Source organism: Notolepis coatsorum (genome assembly GCF_963971535.1).
Source record: "Notolepis coatsorum genome assembly, chromosome: 11".
In the NCBI taxonomy this organism is placed as follows: domain Eukaryota; kingdom Metazoa; phylum Chordata; class Actinopteri; order Aulopiformes; family Paralepididae; genus Notolepis; species Notolepis coatsorum.
Window position 1 is genome coordinate 78,468,369 of NC_140175.1, and position 17,265 is coordinate 78,485,633.

Genomic DNA, 17,265 nt, shown 5'->3' on the forward strand with positions numbered 1-17,265 from the left:
AGCTTGTGCCATTGAACGAAGCTTCGAAGTATTTAGCAGTACAATTACTTTCTCAGTCAGTGCTAAGTGCAGTCATCTTATGCAGAATCACTTTTCACATCACATTAAAGTAGAACTGTAATGTGGATGTTCGCATATTATTAACATTGACAAGCATATTTACAATCTATGAATGCCAATTTCATGGGCAGTACACTTACTTTCTCAGTCAGTGCTAAGTGCAGTCATTTTATGCAGCATCACTTTTCGCATCAAAACAAAAGTAGAACTGTAATGTGGACGTTCGCATATTATTAACATTGCCAAACATATTTACAATCTATGAATGCCAATTTCATGGGCAGTACACTTACTTTCTCAGTCAGTGCTAAGTGCAGTCAATCATCTTATTCAGCATCACTTTTCACATCAAAACAAAAGTAGAACTGTAATGTGGACTTTCGCATATTATTAACATTGACAAACATATTTACAATTAGCATTTTATAAAGTAGAACTGTAATGTTTACTTTCTCAGTCAGTGCTAAGTGCAGCATCCCTTTTCACATCAAAACAAAAGTAGAACTGGAATGTGGACTCTCATATTATGTCACAGTGTGCGTAAATGTGCCCTGTGGATTATACGTGCCCCATGTAAAATATTTAAACAACCATTAAGCAGTGTTGGGCAAGTTACTCAGGAAGTATAGGAGTTTGCTGAAAGCAGGAGAGAGCGTAGATTTCAGTGTGTATCATTTAATTGCATACTGTGAGACAAACAACAAACCAAAACATTGACATCTAACTTATCTTTAGATATTTACTCAACCTCTAATGTCTAACTATGAATGAACACAACACTCTAACTTACCATCTTTAGATAATAAAGTACTCAACCTCCGTCTTTAACTATGAATGAACACAACACTGTAACGTACCATCTTTAGATAATAAAGTACTCAACCTCTACTGTCTTTAACTATGAATAATGAACACAACACTCTTAACTTACTTTAGATAATAAAGTACTCAACCTCTACCGTCTTTAACTATGAACAAACACAACACTCTAGCGTACCATCTTTAGATAAAGTACTCAACCTCTACTGTCTACTTTAGCGCACATGGAGGCGAACTAAAGTCACGGAAACAGCTGTTCTTGGAGGAAGATAACTGGCGTACATAAGGGGGGCGTAATAGCGTAGGTCAGTGGCCAATCAGAGCGCAAAACTCGAAAGTGGAAATACGAGTTGTTTGGGCTTCGAATAGACGCTGCCCGGCGGGCAATGTGTTAACCCATTCCCCGCCAATAACGTCATACGACGGGTTTCAAGTTCATGCAAATTCTGCCAATAACGGCGTACGACGTTATTCTGATCATATTTCATATTTTCGCCATGGTATTCATATTTCCATCACGGAGGCTGGTCTGATGCTGTCTGAGCCAGCACAACTCTGCAACGCTTCAATACTGCCACCTGGTGACTGATCGGCGAGTTGCAACAGGAAGTGGATCTCTTGTGATCCCGGTGCGTCTCCCTATTCTGTCCGGCCACTCGTATATCATCGCGGGACTCAATACACACACCGTGGATTAGGGCTGGGCGATATGACCAAAAACGTTATCGCGATAAAATTATAAAATAATTTTCATATAATTCGATATCGATAATTATCGTCGATATAATGTCTGTCAAGTTTAATTAACTTCTTATGCTGCTGCGAATGTCTCAAGTCGAGTTGATGTCGTCATCAGTCCGCGCACGTTAGCAGCAGCCGACAAGCGGAGTATCTCATGACAATAAATATGACACTAAAACTCTCTTCCGCCACAATATATTGAAACGACGTCCACTGTATAACCCCACACTACTTAAACGTGGCCTCAGAATTCAAAACACACACATACTCGGCACGTAAATATATAAAACAACGCCGTGCAAGCTAATTAGCCTAGCAAGCCTGTTGTTTATAAGTGGTGTATTCCATGACAATGTGCTAAATATTACACTAAAATACTCTCTTCCGCCACAATATATTGAAACGACGTCCACTGTATAACCCCACACTACTTAAACGTGGCCTCAGAATTCAAAACACACACATACTCGGCACGTAAATATATAAAACAACGCCGTGCAAGCTAATTAGCCTAGCAAGCCTTGTTGAGTCCTAGTACCTCTGGGTCTCCTTCCGGATCTCGTTCGCTCTCGGCCATCTCCTTCACTGATTGGTTGTTAGCTGTTGTGCGTATGCACGTTACGTCATCACGTAACGTTGGTTGTTGTTAGTGAGTGCTGAGCCGAGGCTGAACGGAGCCAAGCTTGGAAATCGATATATCGAAACTTTGCGACCACGTTTCATGTTTATTTCGAGGAAATAATTTATCGCGATAGTTATCGTTATCGTTTTATCGCCCAGCCCTACCGTGGATATGGTTCATTGCCATAACTCAATAAGCAACATGATTTGGGCGTGTAATTCGTATTATACAAACCTGGAAATAGATCGCCTCGATCCCCATCACATAACTGGGATCTGTTTGCTCCAGTATCATCGCCCAACGCTAAAAGGAGGATGCCGTGAGTTTCAGCGTGAGTGTTTATCTTTATCATTATCGATACAAACTGCTCTGATCAATATATCACCTGATACTACATGAAGCATCTAACGACTATCACGGAATTATAAACAACCCCCCCCCCCCCCCCTCCGTTCACCCGTGCATGATCAGTCATAACGTTTAGGACCATGTACAGTTGAAATTTTTAATATAGCGTCGATCGGTATCAAACTGCATTTGATGATCTAATATATGCATTTGTGCCTATATCTCACGTTCTGGGAAATACTGCAGAAAAGATAAAAACATATTTATACTCTAGACGGTATTTTCGTATGAATGTGTGAATGAAAAAGTAAAACGTTCCTACATCCTGAACGATAGATAATCGATGTTGAATGGGCCATAGTAATGTCAATTTAGCAATACAATTAAAAAAGTTATAGCCCTGCAAAAAAGGTGAACATCTCCATAGACTTACAGTGCTGGCAGAGATCAAACAGCGATGGATATAAGCGTGGCAGAGAATGGGTTAAGATCCAAATTCAAATGTTTCATGAGTCATTATTTTAATTTGCTATGGGATCATGTTATGTTAAGTTAACTGTTAAGGCAGAGGGACTGGACAACAGGGTGACATTCACAGGTGTGCAGACTTGAGCATGTGAGGTAAAACATGCACTGGAGCCCGGAAAAGGAGCCGCGCCCACAGGAAGCAGAGATGGAGGGTGTGACAAATATAATCGTTAGATTAGTCGACTAATCGAAAAAATAATCGACAGAGTAGTCGACTACCAAAATAATCGTTAGTTGCAGCCCTACATCAAAGGCCCTAAAAACAAGACTACAAACATCACAAAACAAACTGGTCAGACTACTGCTTGACCTTACTCCTAAAAACCACCTCACCCCTGCCCACGTTGACAAACTAGGAATCGGATGGCTTAGAGTAGACGACAGAGTACAGCCACTTGCAATGGGCCTGGTCTACAAGACACTACACCACTAATAAGATACCCATGTACATGTCGAAATACTTCCCAAAGGTCAGTGAATGCCCCGATTTGGTTTGGGGTACTGTACTGTGCTGCTTTGCTGTACTGTAGTAAAGTGCTGCACTGTAGTACTGTACTGTGTTGTGTTGTACTAATGTAATGTGTTGTGCTGTACTAATGTGTACTAGTGTGCTGTTTTGCTGTGTTGTAATGTACTGTACTAATGTGTTCTTTAATTGATTGCCTGTTCCGTTTCTATATGTTTTGCATTATGTACTGTACCTCTCGACGTCACTGTGTAAATGAGAGATTGCTCTCAATGATGGTTCGAGATTAAATAAAGATTGAATGAAATATTTGGCTAATGAATGAAAGTCAATTCCCACACCAGTGTGCAATGCGTTACAAGAGGAACTGAAGACGCGGTACAACCATGAAGGAGGTTATTGTGGTACAGTGTCTGCACCAAATACACCACCAGCTCCTAATGTGATGTCAAATCATTCAAACATAAGAATTGCACCAGGAAGCCTATGAGACGTGTGAGCAGCTGGGGGGCAGACGAGTATACATTTCTTCCTCTGACGTTTTTCTTGACTTTAGCGATAACGTTTAGCCAGCTCAAAAATTAACTCAAGTGCCGTAAGAGACTAAACAACCTGCAAAGCTAACCAGTAGTGTTAGCTAGCTAATAGCTACCGTGCTCTTTGTCCATCAAGCCGTACACACACACGGGTTCCATAGCTAACTAACGTTAGCATTAACTAGCTAGCTGACTAGCAAGATGCGTTGTTATTGAGGCTTGAATTTGCGAACCAAAAGTTGACACGTCTGACCATAAAAAGACATACCTCCGATCCAACCATGTAAAAGTCTCCATCCTGTTCTAACTGAAACTTAATAGGCTTTTGCCCAAAGGTTTTGCTTAATGCCAATTGCATTTCTGCGCAGTTGCTAGCCGGCTAACGTGCTAACAGCAAGTCGGTGTTTCTTATTCTGTGTTTTCTTTTGGCTCAAGAGAGACAGAGAGACTCAGTGGAGGAGTCACTGCCCTCCACAGGTCGGCTTCGGTGTAGCACCATTAACAGCGTATCGGGTTGGAATTAGCTGAGAATCTTTTTAGTGCTGTGACAAACTGTCAAAAAGGGCTTTAGTTTTTGAGATACCCCTACCGGAGGTAGAACAAAACACAACATTGTTTTTCCTCATCTCTAAGGTCTCCCATATATGAAATGGATTCTTGTATAAAAATATTTTACTGCAAAAATAGGTAAATTGATAGATATTGTTATACACCCCCAAAGGAAAAAATAACCAAAATATAGCCTGGCCGTATGGGAGTTGAGACATATAAACTCATGTAGATTAATAATACAAGCTCCAAGAGCTTTCAAAATTGGCATGCTAGCAGTCAGACAGTTGCTTAACATAATAGAAAAACCTGGATGTGAATATCTTTATGCATGTAGGAAATATATACCTATGTACACATACTTAAAATAAGCGGAAATGTAAAAAATGTTCTCATTTACTTTGTAGTACCTCTGCCATGGATTGCCATAGAAACACAGATGAGGGCTTTTCGGAAAGGTTTGGTTGTGCTGAATCCAGCAATACCACATGTGTAAATATAGCATGCATGGTCAGGGACTTACATCAGTAAATGTATGAGGTGTCCTAAATTAAAGAAAATGAAACATTTACATAATGAAGTCTTCAGTCCAAAGCCCATTATCAGTGGTGAGAAGCATGTTGACAAATTCAATGTTACTGCTATGTCCACACCAGCAGAGGGCAGTAGAGCCTGCACTGCTTACAGTTTATTACAGTTGTGGTGTGGTCAACAATTCTCCACTTGCACAATCTGAAAGTAGCCACTTCCGGCTGACTTCCGGTTGCCAATGGCACTTCCTGTCCCATCCAAATACATTGGTTTTAGCTACTTTTCTCCCCTTATTTAAACAACTTTGTCGTCACAGAGAGGCAATGAAACGTTTGTATTATTATAGTATAGAATGTATTTAATAAGCAAACGTTTGTCAGCAGGGTTTTTGGGCTGTATTTCATGTAAAAACGTTTACTGTTAGTTTCCTTGCTCAGCCAGCATTAGCTAACAGAAGCTAGTGGTTAAACAGGCCGGATTAGCTTTGAGCTAACTATCTTTCCCGACCCATGTATTCATTCCATTCTAAACATAACGTTAGTTTACAAAACATGACCTGTCTATATAACGTTGAGGAACAAATTATAAGTGTGTGGGTGTGTGTTTTGGTGAACATTGGACTGCAAACAGAAAATGCATCACAGTTACAGACAGTAGCTACTGTTAGCTGCACTCAGGCTGGCTGCACTCAGGCGGCACGATCAGCCTGTTGGACAGGGAATGAAGATCTCCAGCGAACACTTCATTGCCTCGGATTATGTTGTTGGGGGTGGAAGGTTTGTCCAGAAGACCACTAATCAGCTGAAGCCTGATGCGGTTCCCTCGGTCTTCGACAGACAGACCGGCGCAGGCTCCCGGGAGCGATGGCTAGCTAGTTAGCACCAGCCGAGGACCGGCGTTAGCTGCCGGGAGCGATGGCTAGCTAGTTAGCACCAGTCGGGGACCGGCGTCAGCTGCCGGGAGCGATGGCTAGCTAGTTAGCACCAGTCGGGGACCGGCGTTAGCTGCCGGGAGCGATGGCTAGCTAGTTAGCACCAGCCGGGGACCAACCGACTGGTGCTAACTAGCTAGCCATCGCTCCCGGAAGCTGACGCCGGTCCCCGGCTGGTGCTAACTAGCTAGCCATCACTCCCGGCAGCTAACGCCGGTCCCCGACTGGTGCTAACTAGCTAGCCATCGCTCCAGGTCCCCGGCTGGTGCTAACTAGCTAGCCATCGCTCCCGGGAGCTGACGCCGGTCCCCGACTGGTGCTAACTAGCTAGCCATCGCTCCCGGCAGCTGACGCCGGTCCCCGACTGGTGCTAACTAGCTAGCCATCGCTCCAGGTCCCCGGCTGGTGCTAACTAGCTAGCCATCGCTCCCGGCAGCTAAGCCGGTCCTCGGCTGGTGCTAACTAGCTAGCCATCGCTCCCGGGAGCTGCCGCCGGTCCCCGACTGGTGCTAACTAGCTAGCCATTGCTCCCGGCAGCTAACGCCGGTCCCCGACTGGTGCTAACTAGCTAGCCATCGCTCCAGGTCCCCGGCCGGTGCTAACTAGCTAGCCCGGTCTGCGCTACGTTCAATGTGTTGGTGTTGAAAGCGATCCTTCTGGTCCACAAATGGTGTTGATCAGGACGGACGATACGACGTCAGTGTCATGCACCAGGCAGTGGGCGGCTGGCTATGGGCATCCTCCATCTGCGCAGGCCTGAGGGCTCCCCACATCCCCGGCAGGGAGAATGTGGGTGCAGGTGTACTGTCGCGGGGCGGTCCTCATCCTGACGGGTGAGGATTACGTCTGGACATAGCCAGGCAGGTCTGGGACCGATGCCGTGCCGCCAGGGATTCTTCCCCATACATCTGTTAGGTCAGTTGTTGGGACGGGTACGTTGAGGGGCGCAGGTTCTTGATCCTGATGGTGTTACCATCCGGAATGCGCATGCTCCCTCCACTGTCGCGCTTACGCGGGCAGATGACGTATGTTCCAAGTGTGGTGTAAGGCGGGGGGCCGGGACTCAGTCTCCTGCCCCCTGGATGCTGTCCTTAGTTACCTCCAGTCTCTCCTTGATAGACTGTCGGCTTCGACGGTGAGGGTATATGCAGCAGCTATATCCTCCTATCATGAGATATGCAGCAGCTATATCCTCCTATCATGAGGGGTTTGAGGGGATGTCTTGTTCAGCCACCCTCTTGTGAAGCGTTTCCTGCTTGGCGATTGACGCGTTAAGCCGGTGCAACGCTCCTGGGCTCCGACTTGGGATCTTCAACTGGTCCTCGGTCGGTTGTCCTTGTCCCCGTTTGAGCCGCTCGAGCAGGCGCCGTTGGAACAGCTGTCGTTCAAGACCGCGTTCTTGCTGGCCGTCACCTCCGCTGACGCGTGGGTGTGCTTTGTGCTCTCTCGGTACGCCCAGAGTGCCTGTCTTTCGTTCCGATTGCGGTGCCACTCTGCGGCCTAATCCTGCCTTCGTGCCTGTAAATATCCGGAGTTCTTCCGCTCCAGGGATATTGTGGTTCAGGCGTTTCATCCGCCTCCTCACGGTGGTGAGTTAGATGCGTGCCTTCACCTGTCATGTCCGGTCCGTGCTTTGGGAATTGCCTCAGCCGTACTCAGGACCTCGGGGTCACCGTTCAGCTTTTTGTCTGTCACGGTGGTTCTCATGCCGGTAAGGCACTATCGAACAGCGCCTGTCCCATTGGTTGTGCGAGGGCATTGCCCTCTGCTACACGTTGGCTGGGCAGGATCCCCCTGGGGGCGTCAGGGCGCACTCCAATCGTGGGGTGGCTGCCTCTGCCGCTCTCCTGGGTGGGGCCTCGGTGGAGGTCATCTGTGCTGCAGCTTCATGGTCCTCCCCGGGCCCCTTTGTAAGGTTTTACCTCATGGACATGACCGGGGGTTCTGTCTCCCAGGCGGTTCTGGGGTCTGTGGCCTTTCCTGCTTCCCGTCCTTTGGTAGGGTAGCAGGAGTGTGTGGGTATGGGCCACAGTGTGTTAGGTCACACGTGGTTCCGCCTGTGCTGTGTGTTCAAGGGGTTCTGGTTCCTTCTTGTTCGCATTCAGGTGGAGTTGACTGCGCCCCCCCTTCATTAGGAAGGATGGGGTGACAGGGCTCCCCGCACCCCTTGATGTGGGCTTACGGGTCCTCAGGGGGTACATCTGTCGGGCCTCGCGTCCGCTCTAACCCATATCTCATAAGGCTAAGAGCGGGACGCGATAGCCATATACGATATATAACGATAGGTTATGTATATAACCTAGTTATATTAGTATTGGCTGAGCGTCCCGCTCTGCGCGGCCCTGAGTCCCCTTTTGAGGGATCTTTGCTGGAACGGGATTTGGCGAGGAAGAGCGTTTGGTGACCATAGCTATGGTTATATAGGCTACGCCTCCATAGGGGCGGGGCCCCATCAGGTGTGGGTGCATTAAGTTGTTTTCGTATGGGGTACACTAGGTACCAGAGGTATCTCATAAGGCTAAGAGCGGGACGCTCAGCCAATACTAATATAACTAGGTTATATACATAACCTATCGTTATCATTATCGACCAGGAGGACAGCGCGATCTAAGGGACATGTTTCATTACTAGTCAAGTGTCATTACTTTAGTTATCAAAGGTGGAATCTCTGGACGCAATGACATTATAGTTTAAAGCTAAACAACGTTTTTCTTTTTTGTTAGAAGAGGCCAAGAGGGATAACTTATTCAGTTAGATTTGATTTGATCTTTATTTATCTAACATTTTCAACCATAAACACACATTTGTAATAACAAAAAAAACTAAAACGAAATAAAATACAAATACATTTAATCAACATGGCTCCAATTGGTTGACTATAACAGCACTGTGACCAAATATCCCTATAATAGCACCTTGTTATATATATATATATATATATATATATATATATATATATATATATATATATATATATATATATATATATATATATATATATATATATATATATATTTATTTATTTTTAATTATAATTATTCTTGTGAAATCTTTCCACCTGGGAGCCTTTTGACTAAATCAATTTATTCTCCCCTTCTCTGAATGGTGTTTCTTATGGCAATAACAACTATAGACGACAAAACCAAAGTAAAGAAACGACATTTGATTTTTGGGACGGTTACATTCACTTTGGGATGGTTAAAATTGTATTTCGGGACGGTTCTGGGACGGTGGTGAAAAAAGTTAGTCTGGAGCCCTGTTAGTGTGAACGGCCAGCCAAGCTGGTGACAACCCCGGAGCTGTGAGCTGGATTCGAACAGGCGAATCTAGCCGCTCCGGGGTTTGGTGACGAACGCAATCTCCGTTACGCCACCTGACCGCCAAAGACGTTCTTTATAAAGGGCCGGGGTAGGGGCTGAGGCGTAAAGGCTATCAACCCTAGCTATATGTTCTGCGGTTGCAGTCAGATCAGCTCTTTCTGTTTTATTTAAGATGGAGATAAAATAAATTGCCTGACCCCGCATATATGCCTTAAAGGTTTCCCATAAGGTGCATCTAGATATTTCGGGAAAGTCATTGGTGTCTATAAATAAGGAAATCTGTACCTCAAGAAATTCCTTGAAAGGAGTTTGGGCCAACATTGATGAGTTGAGCCTCCATTGTCGGAAAGGGGGAACATATCTAGAAAAGGTAATATCGACTGAAGTGGGGGCGTGGTCTGAGATCACAATACTGTGGTACTCACAGGAATTTACATCTGACAGGTAGCGGTTGTCCAAAAGGAAGAAGTCAATACGCGAATAAGAGTGGTGTACAAAAAAGAAAAAGCTTTATTTGAATGTGGTTTAGCTCTCCAGGTGTCGAATAAACCTAAACTATTTTTATATGTGTTGAGAATTTTAGCTGATTTGGATATGAAGTGGGGGTTGGACGACAACCTATCTAAGGTGGGGTCCTGTACCAGATTAAAGTCACCACGATAATTAAATAGTGGTCATCTACCTTGGGAAAGGAGGAGAAGAAATTGGATATGAATTTGTCATCATCCCAGTTAGGTGCATAGACACATGCCATAATCACAGGTGTACCACATAGCCTACCTGAAATAATCACAAATCGTCCATTAGGGTCTTCAATAGAATTTGATAACTCGAAGGGGATATTTTTTATTTATAAGGATGGCAGCACCTCTTGCTCTAGCTGAGAATTTTGAATGAAATATATTCCCTATCCAGGGGCGCTTGATTCGATGAACCTCTGTCGACCGAAGATGAGTTTCCTGCAAAAAGAAAATGTCACCCCTGAGTTGCTTTAGAGTGTCAAACTCATTTTCACAGAGGGCCACATCAGCATTATGGTCAATGCCCTCAAAGGGCCAAAGACCGTATAAATGTTAATGTAATGTAAAATAAATGTAGCTACTCATTTACATATTGTTAAACATGTTGTTTCTGTATGTATTACTTATTCAAGTTATACATATTGCACATGCATTTGCATAGATGTAAAAATATATGTTAGCTTATGTTATTTTAACAAATTATTTTAGTTTATCAGAACCCCATATTACTCCATTAATCAATGATCAAACCATTCAAGTAAATAACAAAGAAGAAGATCATCAAATACAAGCTATGACATTAAGTTTGTTCAAAACCTTTTTGTCACAGTCAAGAGGGGCAGAACTAACAACTGAGCTGCAAAGAACATGTGGGACAGATGTAGCAGATGTTACAAAAACAAATGGCTGCACACAACCTTGCAGAGGCCATACATCCAACTAATGGAAGATAGTTTAATTAACTTTAATTAACAGATTGCAGAATGGGTACAGTACAATACAGCTCAATACACACAATTGTTAAGGGGATGCAGACCAGAGAAAGACTTTCGACTTGTTTACATCAGGGTCCACCATTTTCAATTCGTAATGAAATTGCTATTATGTGTCTGCATGAACACACAACTGTAACTGTACTAAAAAATAACAAAATAAGGGTTGTCTCAGTTCACAACTATAATGGTCAAGTATTGGGTGGGACTTGTTTGCGTCCCTACAGCTTCTTATTCAATTGAGCGAGATGCTCGGTTATGTCACACAGCCAGTTTGCATCTGACAGTTCAGACAATATTTCTTCAACCCTTTGTTACCTATTCCGCCTGGATCTTTTTTGTATTTTGGGCTGTAAAATTGTCAAAGAATGTCTGAGGAGTAAGTGCTTTTGGCTTTTTTCCTTTGTTACTTCATCAATACCTCAGATGTTCAACATACATGTATGTGTAAGAATGTGTAATAACTAAGGCTGTCAAAGTTAAAGCTTTATTAACGCATTAACCCACAATTATTTGAACGCCGCTATTTTTTAACCCAAGATTAATGTTTACATTTTTTTTTTCTTTTTTTTTTACGAGAGCTCTTGGGGGGCCACATCAAATGACGTGGCGGGCCACATTTGGCCCGCAGGCCATGAGTTTGACACCTATGCTTTAGATGATTCATTACTTTATTAATTTTTACAGGCTGGTTGGCACCCTTCAGATTCCAAGAGATAAAGCGAAGGTTCTTACCCTGACCAATCATATTGAGATTTTATGTAGGGAGCCACGACATTCCAAGACCTGATGAGATTTCTGAGCCAAAGGAAGAGGGAAGGGGTTAAAAAAAAAAAAAAAAAAAAAAAAAGGGGGAAACAAACAATAACAATATACCTACATCCGCCCTTGTCCATATCCCACCCCTCCAAATCCACCCGTACGAACCCACCCATGCGTCTATTTCCCCCCCTACATGACCACCCACCTCCCCTCTATACTCCCAGCAGGATAGCTTTCCTACTTTTATAACTTCTCCTATCCGGAGATTAAGCTGCATCCCACCTGGTGTGGGATGTGCATAAAGTCCCCCCTGTGTCTCCCGAGTTTCGTGGTCTCTGTCCAGCAGAGAGATTTTTACAACTTTTTGAATTAAACCTATAAACTGAAGCTATGACATCAGACATGGCCACAAGTAAATGTCTCACATTTAGCAGATGGACTTTATATGAACTAATAACTGCAATAAAGTGCATATACGTATTGCACGTGTGCCTGCGTTAATGCTGCACTTACACACATGAAATGGGCTTTGAGTGAAATAATAATAAGTGTGTGCGTGCACCTGCTGCCTATGCATAAAGAAAAAATAAAAATAAAAAAAGGCTTTAGATGAAATAGTAAATGCAGTATTCATACCAACGCAGTGAATGGGCTTTAAGCGAAATCATATTAAATGCATGTGTATACGTGCTGCACCTATCTGCGCAGTAAGTAGGCTTTTTAGGAGAAATAATAATAAATGCATACATACTGTGTGTTCACACATACACACACATGCCTGTCCACGAATGCATGTGCACTCACACACATTCATGTAGCCATGTGCATGCAAACAAGCCTACCAGTACCACACTAATTGTCAAAAATTCATGTTCTTGGAGAGCTAATACCACAATGACCACATGTAGCCTAAAAAGTATAATGTCCACAGTAATCAAATAGGCTTTAGATTAAATAATAGGAAGTAGATATACATGTATGTACACACACCCTCAGACACAAATAGGCTTTATATGTGCAGTAATAAGCCTGAATGCCCACAAACACATACCCCTATACACACATCCACACCTAAAAAAAAATAAAAAATAAAAACCTACAAAGTTCAATGCCAAAAGGTTTAGATTCTCTCTCCCCTCAGCCTAACTCTACTTGAATGATAGACAATCTGCTGTCTGGTAGAGAGTGGCGAGAGAGAAAATAAAAGAGAAAAATGAATAATGTGTTAACCTTGTTATATTCGGCAGATTGTAGTATTAATCCCAATATAAATGGGTTAAGGTCTGTGAGGCAAGGTCATGAGCAACAGTCTGGATTCATATGACAACGTTTTTAAACTAAATACCTGGATCTTTGCCAAATTAATAGCATGAGTCTGCTAGGTCGTGTGCGTGGCCCATCCATGATCGAACGTCAGACCTCAGATGATAGAGCCGTGAAACTAAGAAGATTAGTGTGACAAACTGTTTTTACCATAATTCGTTTTGATAGAATATTGCGTGACTCACTTGATCACAAAGTTTGCCTACTTTAATTAAGTGTCTCGAAAAAAAGCGAATAACAAGCTGCAATAATAATAATAATAATAATAATAATAATAATAATAATAATAATAATAATAAAAAAAAAAAAAAGAGAACAGTAGTGAAGATGCTCGTGATAATAATAATAATGACAATAATAATAACACTAAGCAAAACACGTTACATTAAAGTATGTTGCGTGACTCACTTGATCATAGAGTTTGCATACTTTAATTAAGTGTCTCGAAAAAAGCGAATAACAAGCTGCAATAATAATAATAATAATAATTAAAAAAAAAGGACGACAGTAGTGAAGATGATCATGATAATGATAATAATAATAATGACAATAATAACAACACTAGACAAAACCCGCTATATTAAAGTATGGCAGGAGGCTTGACGAGCGAAACTAAACCAATACAGCTGCACTGTATTAATCAACAAGCTACTGCACAGCATAACCAAATTGACTGCTCTAATTCAACACAGTAGATCATTAATTAAATATATTAATATAAATATTCAGTAGACTCATGCAGTTCTTTAGTAATCGATTATCCTCCAATAATAGTAGGCATAGCATTGGTAAAATAATAATAATGAAGTAAATAGAAAAAACAGTTCAAATGTTCAGAGATACATAACCAATTGACTGCTCTAATTCAACACCGTAGATCTTTAATTAAATATACATATTCAGTAGACTATGCAGTTCTTTTAGTGATAGATTATCCTCCAATAATAGTAGGCAAATGCCTATCGGTGGGAAAAAAATTAAGTAAAGAGATAGAAGTTCAAATGTTCATACAACAGTCACTTATCTTGATCCGTTGGTTGTCATCTTAGTGTTCAACAGTTGCTGGGCGGCTTTTATTCGTTTTCTGATGAAGATTGTTCTGCTTGAGAAACAAATCAGCGTCCTCTTTTGAATGACACATCACCTGCTTCCCTTTGAAGTCGATCTGTAATGATGTGGGCCAGCGCATTCTATAGACAATGCCATTGTCTTGTAGGGCGATTTTGGCCTCGAGAAACATCTCCTTTCTCATCTTTTGAATGGCCGGTGGGATGTCCTGAAAGATTTGGACTTTGGCACCTTCAAACGTGAGGGACCGCTTTTCCCTAGCCAGCTGTTGGATTTTATTCTTCTCTTGGAGACGGAGAAAGCGAACCCAAACATTACGAGGCGGGCGGCCTGCGGGTGGACACGTGTTCGGGGCCCGGTGCGCTGTTTGTAGCTCAATGTGTCTCGGGAGCGGGGCGTCAGGGCCGAACAGGTTCGAAAAGAACGTCTTGAAAAATGCGATTGGGTCGGGATCTTCTATCCCCTCGGGAAGGCCGTGGATTTTAAGGTTAAACCTTCTGCTGCGATTTTCCAGGTCGATATTCCTCTCCGTCAGGTATGATATTTCTTTTTCTAATTTGTGGAGTCGGCTGTCAGCTTGTTGGGTGTGGTCCTCCACGTCGCTGACCCGCTGTTCCATAGTATCGACTCTTGTTGTCAAACCTGTCAGCTTTCCATCCATGGCTGTCAATGCAGATTGGATTTGATCCACTTGTTTGGCGATTCTGTTTGAGACATCAGTCCCGTCTTTAATAGCCTTCATTAGGTCACCTAGATTTAATTCCGCTGAGTCTGTCATGACTGTTGGCGGCGTGTGACGTATCCGTCGTCTTGGCTGTATATCTGCAAGCGTGTCTGGAGGGCCTTGGCTCCGTAATCTTTTACTCATTTAATAAATGACATTTAAATGAAATCCGACAATAAACTAAATGTCTAAGCAGACAGGGCGGTTTCAGTGTAAAAGTGACATTCGTCAATTCTTTAGGCAAGCATTAAGTTGCTATAATAAGATTGGCATCGGGAGCACAGGGAGCGTGCGACTACTCGAGCACTGCATCACAGCATCCATTTAACTGTCGCAAAAGCTATGCGTTCTTTTATCGCCATTCGTGGAAAAGTACGCCAGATAAGAAGTGATCAAGGGACAAACTTCGTCTGAGCAAGATGAGTTTGCTAAAGCACTGAAAGAGATGGATCAGAAGAGTTCAAGGAACTTGGATGAGAGTTCATCATGAACACTTCTGCTTCAAGTCATATGGGTGGTGTCTGGGAAAGACAAATACGCACCATCAGAAGTCTCTTGACGTTCATTCTAGAACAGTCAGCCACACAACTTGACTGCTCCTCTCTACGAACGTTCCTATATGAAGTCATGGCGGTTGTAAACAGCAGACCTCTGACCACTGATTGTCTCAATGATTCATCTAGTCCAGAGCCCCTGACACCAAACCACATCCTGACCATGAAGTCCACAATCCTCGCTCCACCTCCTGGAAAATTCGTCAAGGAAGATCTGTACCTCCGCAAAAGATGGCGTTGAGTTAAACTCTTATCCAACCACTTCTGGACAAGATGGAAGAAGGAGTACCTCCTGAATCTCCAACAGAAACAGAAGTGGACCAAAGATCATAGGAATGCAAAGGTCGATGACGTTGTACTCCTACAGAATGATGCCACACCACGTAACCAGTGGAGGATGGCGAAGGTTATCGAAGTGTACCCAGGGAAAGATGGGAGAGTGCGAAGACTTAAGTTGCTTATCAGCGACTCAACCCTTGATAAGAAAGAAAAGCGCATCTCCAAACCTGTCCACCTGGAGAGGCCCATCCATAAGACAGTGACGCTGGTGGAAGCAGACTGACGTTTCTTTCTATCTCTCTATCTGTCTCCCTCCAGGCGCAGTCTGAGGTGATCTTCCCTGTGGAGGCCAAGGACCATAGTTATTGTATTTAGTTTTTGTTTACTTTCTATGCAGTATGTTGTCTCTAAGTTATTGTAAAAATCATATACAATTGATATGTTTTGGTGGGAGTGTACCTGCCTCTGTGTTCAGCTTAAGTTTTGGTTCCTACCAGTTTTTGGTTCCTACCAGGTTTTTCCTACCTAAATGCTGCTAGATTAATGGCGGAACTAATGGTTGAAGCCCACAGTGTCCGGGGACGTTTTATGCCGACGCACGCATGGCAAGAGATAGTTCAGTCACAGTCTTCTTGTAAATAGTTCATAACGTCAAGAAGATGATAAAGTCCCCATCATTTCCTCTTATTGCATGCAGCCAATAAGTTCTCTGTTCTGTATTGTTAGATATGATACTTACTACCACTACCTCTTGTACTTTAGACTCTGGCCACCCAGTACTAGGTATAAATAATTATGATAAACACTCCCACCTGATGAAACGGATCCAACACAAATGTACCAAGTCGAAAGTCTGCGTTTAATAATAATACATAGCAAAAGGTATGTACAACGATCACTTAATTACATTTATGATTTGAAATAGTATGCACTTTTATGGCAAATGAGTATTCGTAGGTAGATCAATATCGAATGTCCAATCTCTGATTGCGCAGGAAGCAAATATACAACCTGGAATATTTAGGGAACAATAGCAATGATACTTGAATGATTATATAGCTGGATACACTAGGGGAAGGTTCCGACTGCTTGTAGGACAGCTGGAGGGGGGGGGGGGTAGAGTCTGGCTGTATCCCGTCTGGCCGAGGGTATCCTGGGAGAGCCCACAGTCGTGCGACCCGGTGCCCAGCGATCCTCGATCCACAGATGAAAGCAGTTGGACTCTCTGTGGCCGGCGTCCTCCGGTCCACGATGGAGAGACGTGAGGCGACCTCGTCGTGTAGAGCGTCTTCTCACCTGTCGTCCTCTCCGGGGGGGGTATTTCCAACACACCGCAGTGTTGGCCTTTATCCATAGAATAATCAAAGTACTCAAAGCATAATCCAAGCCGGGGAAGGCTAGCCGTCGTCGGTAGAATAATCCAATATACAGGTCCACTCGCTCTTTGGCCTGGAGCTCCTCGGGTGCAGCTTCACGTGGGGTCAACCACCCTGGATAAGCGTCCAGCTGATGCCCGAAACGATGGGGGTGCTGATTACTATAGAACTCTTACCGCACGAGGCACTACATATGAATAGACTATTATTAGCTT

General features: G+C 43.3%; 1 protein-coding gene across 1 annotated transcript in view; it reads right to left on the reverse strand.

Annotated features, from left to right (window-relative positions):
- Positions 1-4,526, reverse strand: part of smarcb1b (SWI/SNF related BAF chromatin remodeling complex subunit B1b) — a 76,838-nt gene extending 72,312 nt beyond the window's left edge. Inside the window, exon 1 of the mRNA XM_084324450.1 lies at positions 4,389-4,526. Coding sequence (XP_084180576.1) covers positions 4,389-4,478 — 90 coding nt within the window. The 5' untranslated portion in view covers positions 4,479-4,526. The remainder of the gene's footprint in view (positions 1-4,388) is intronic.
- Positions 4,527-17,265: the final 12,739 nt, after the last annotated feature.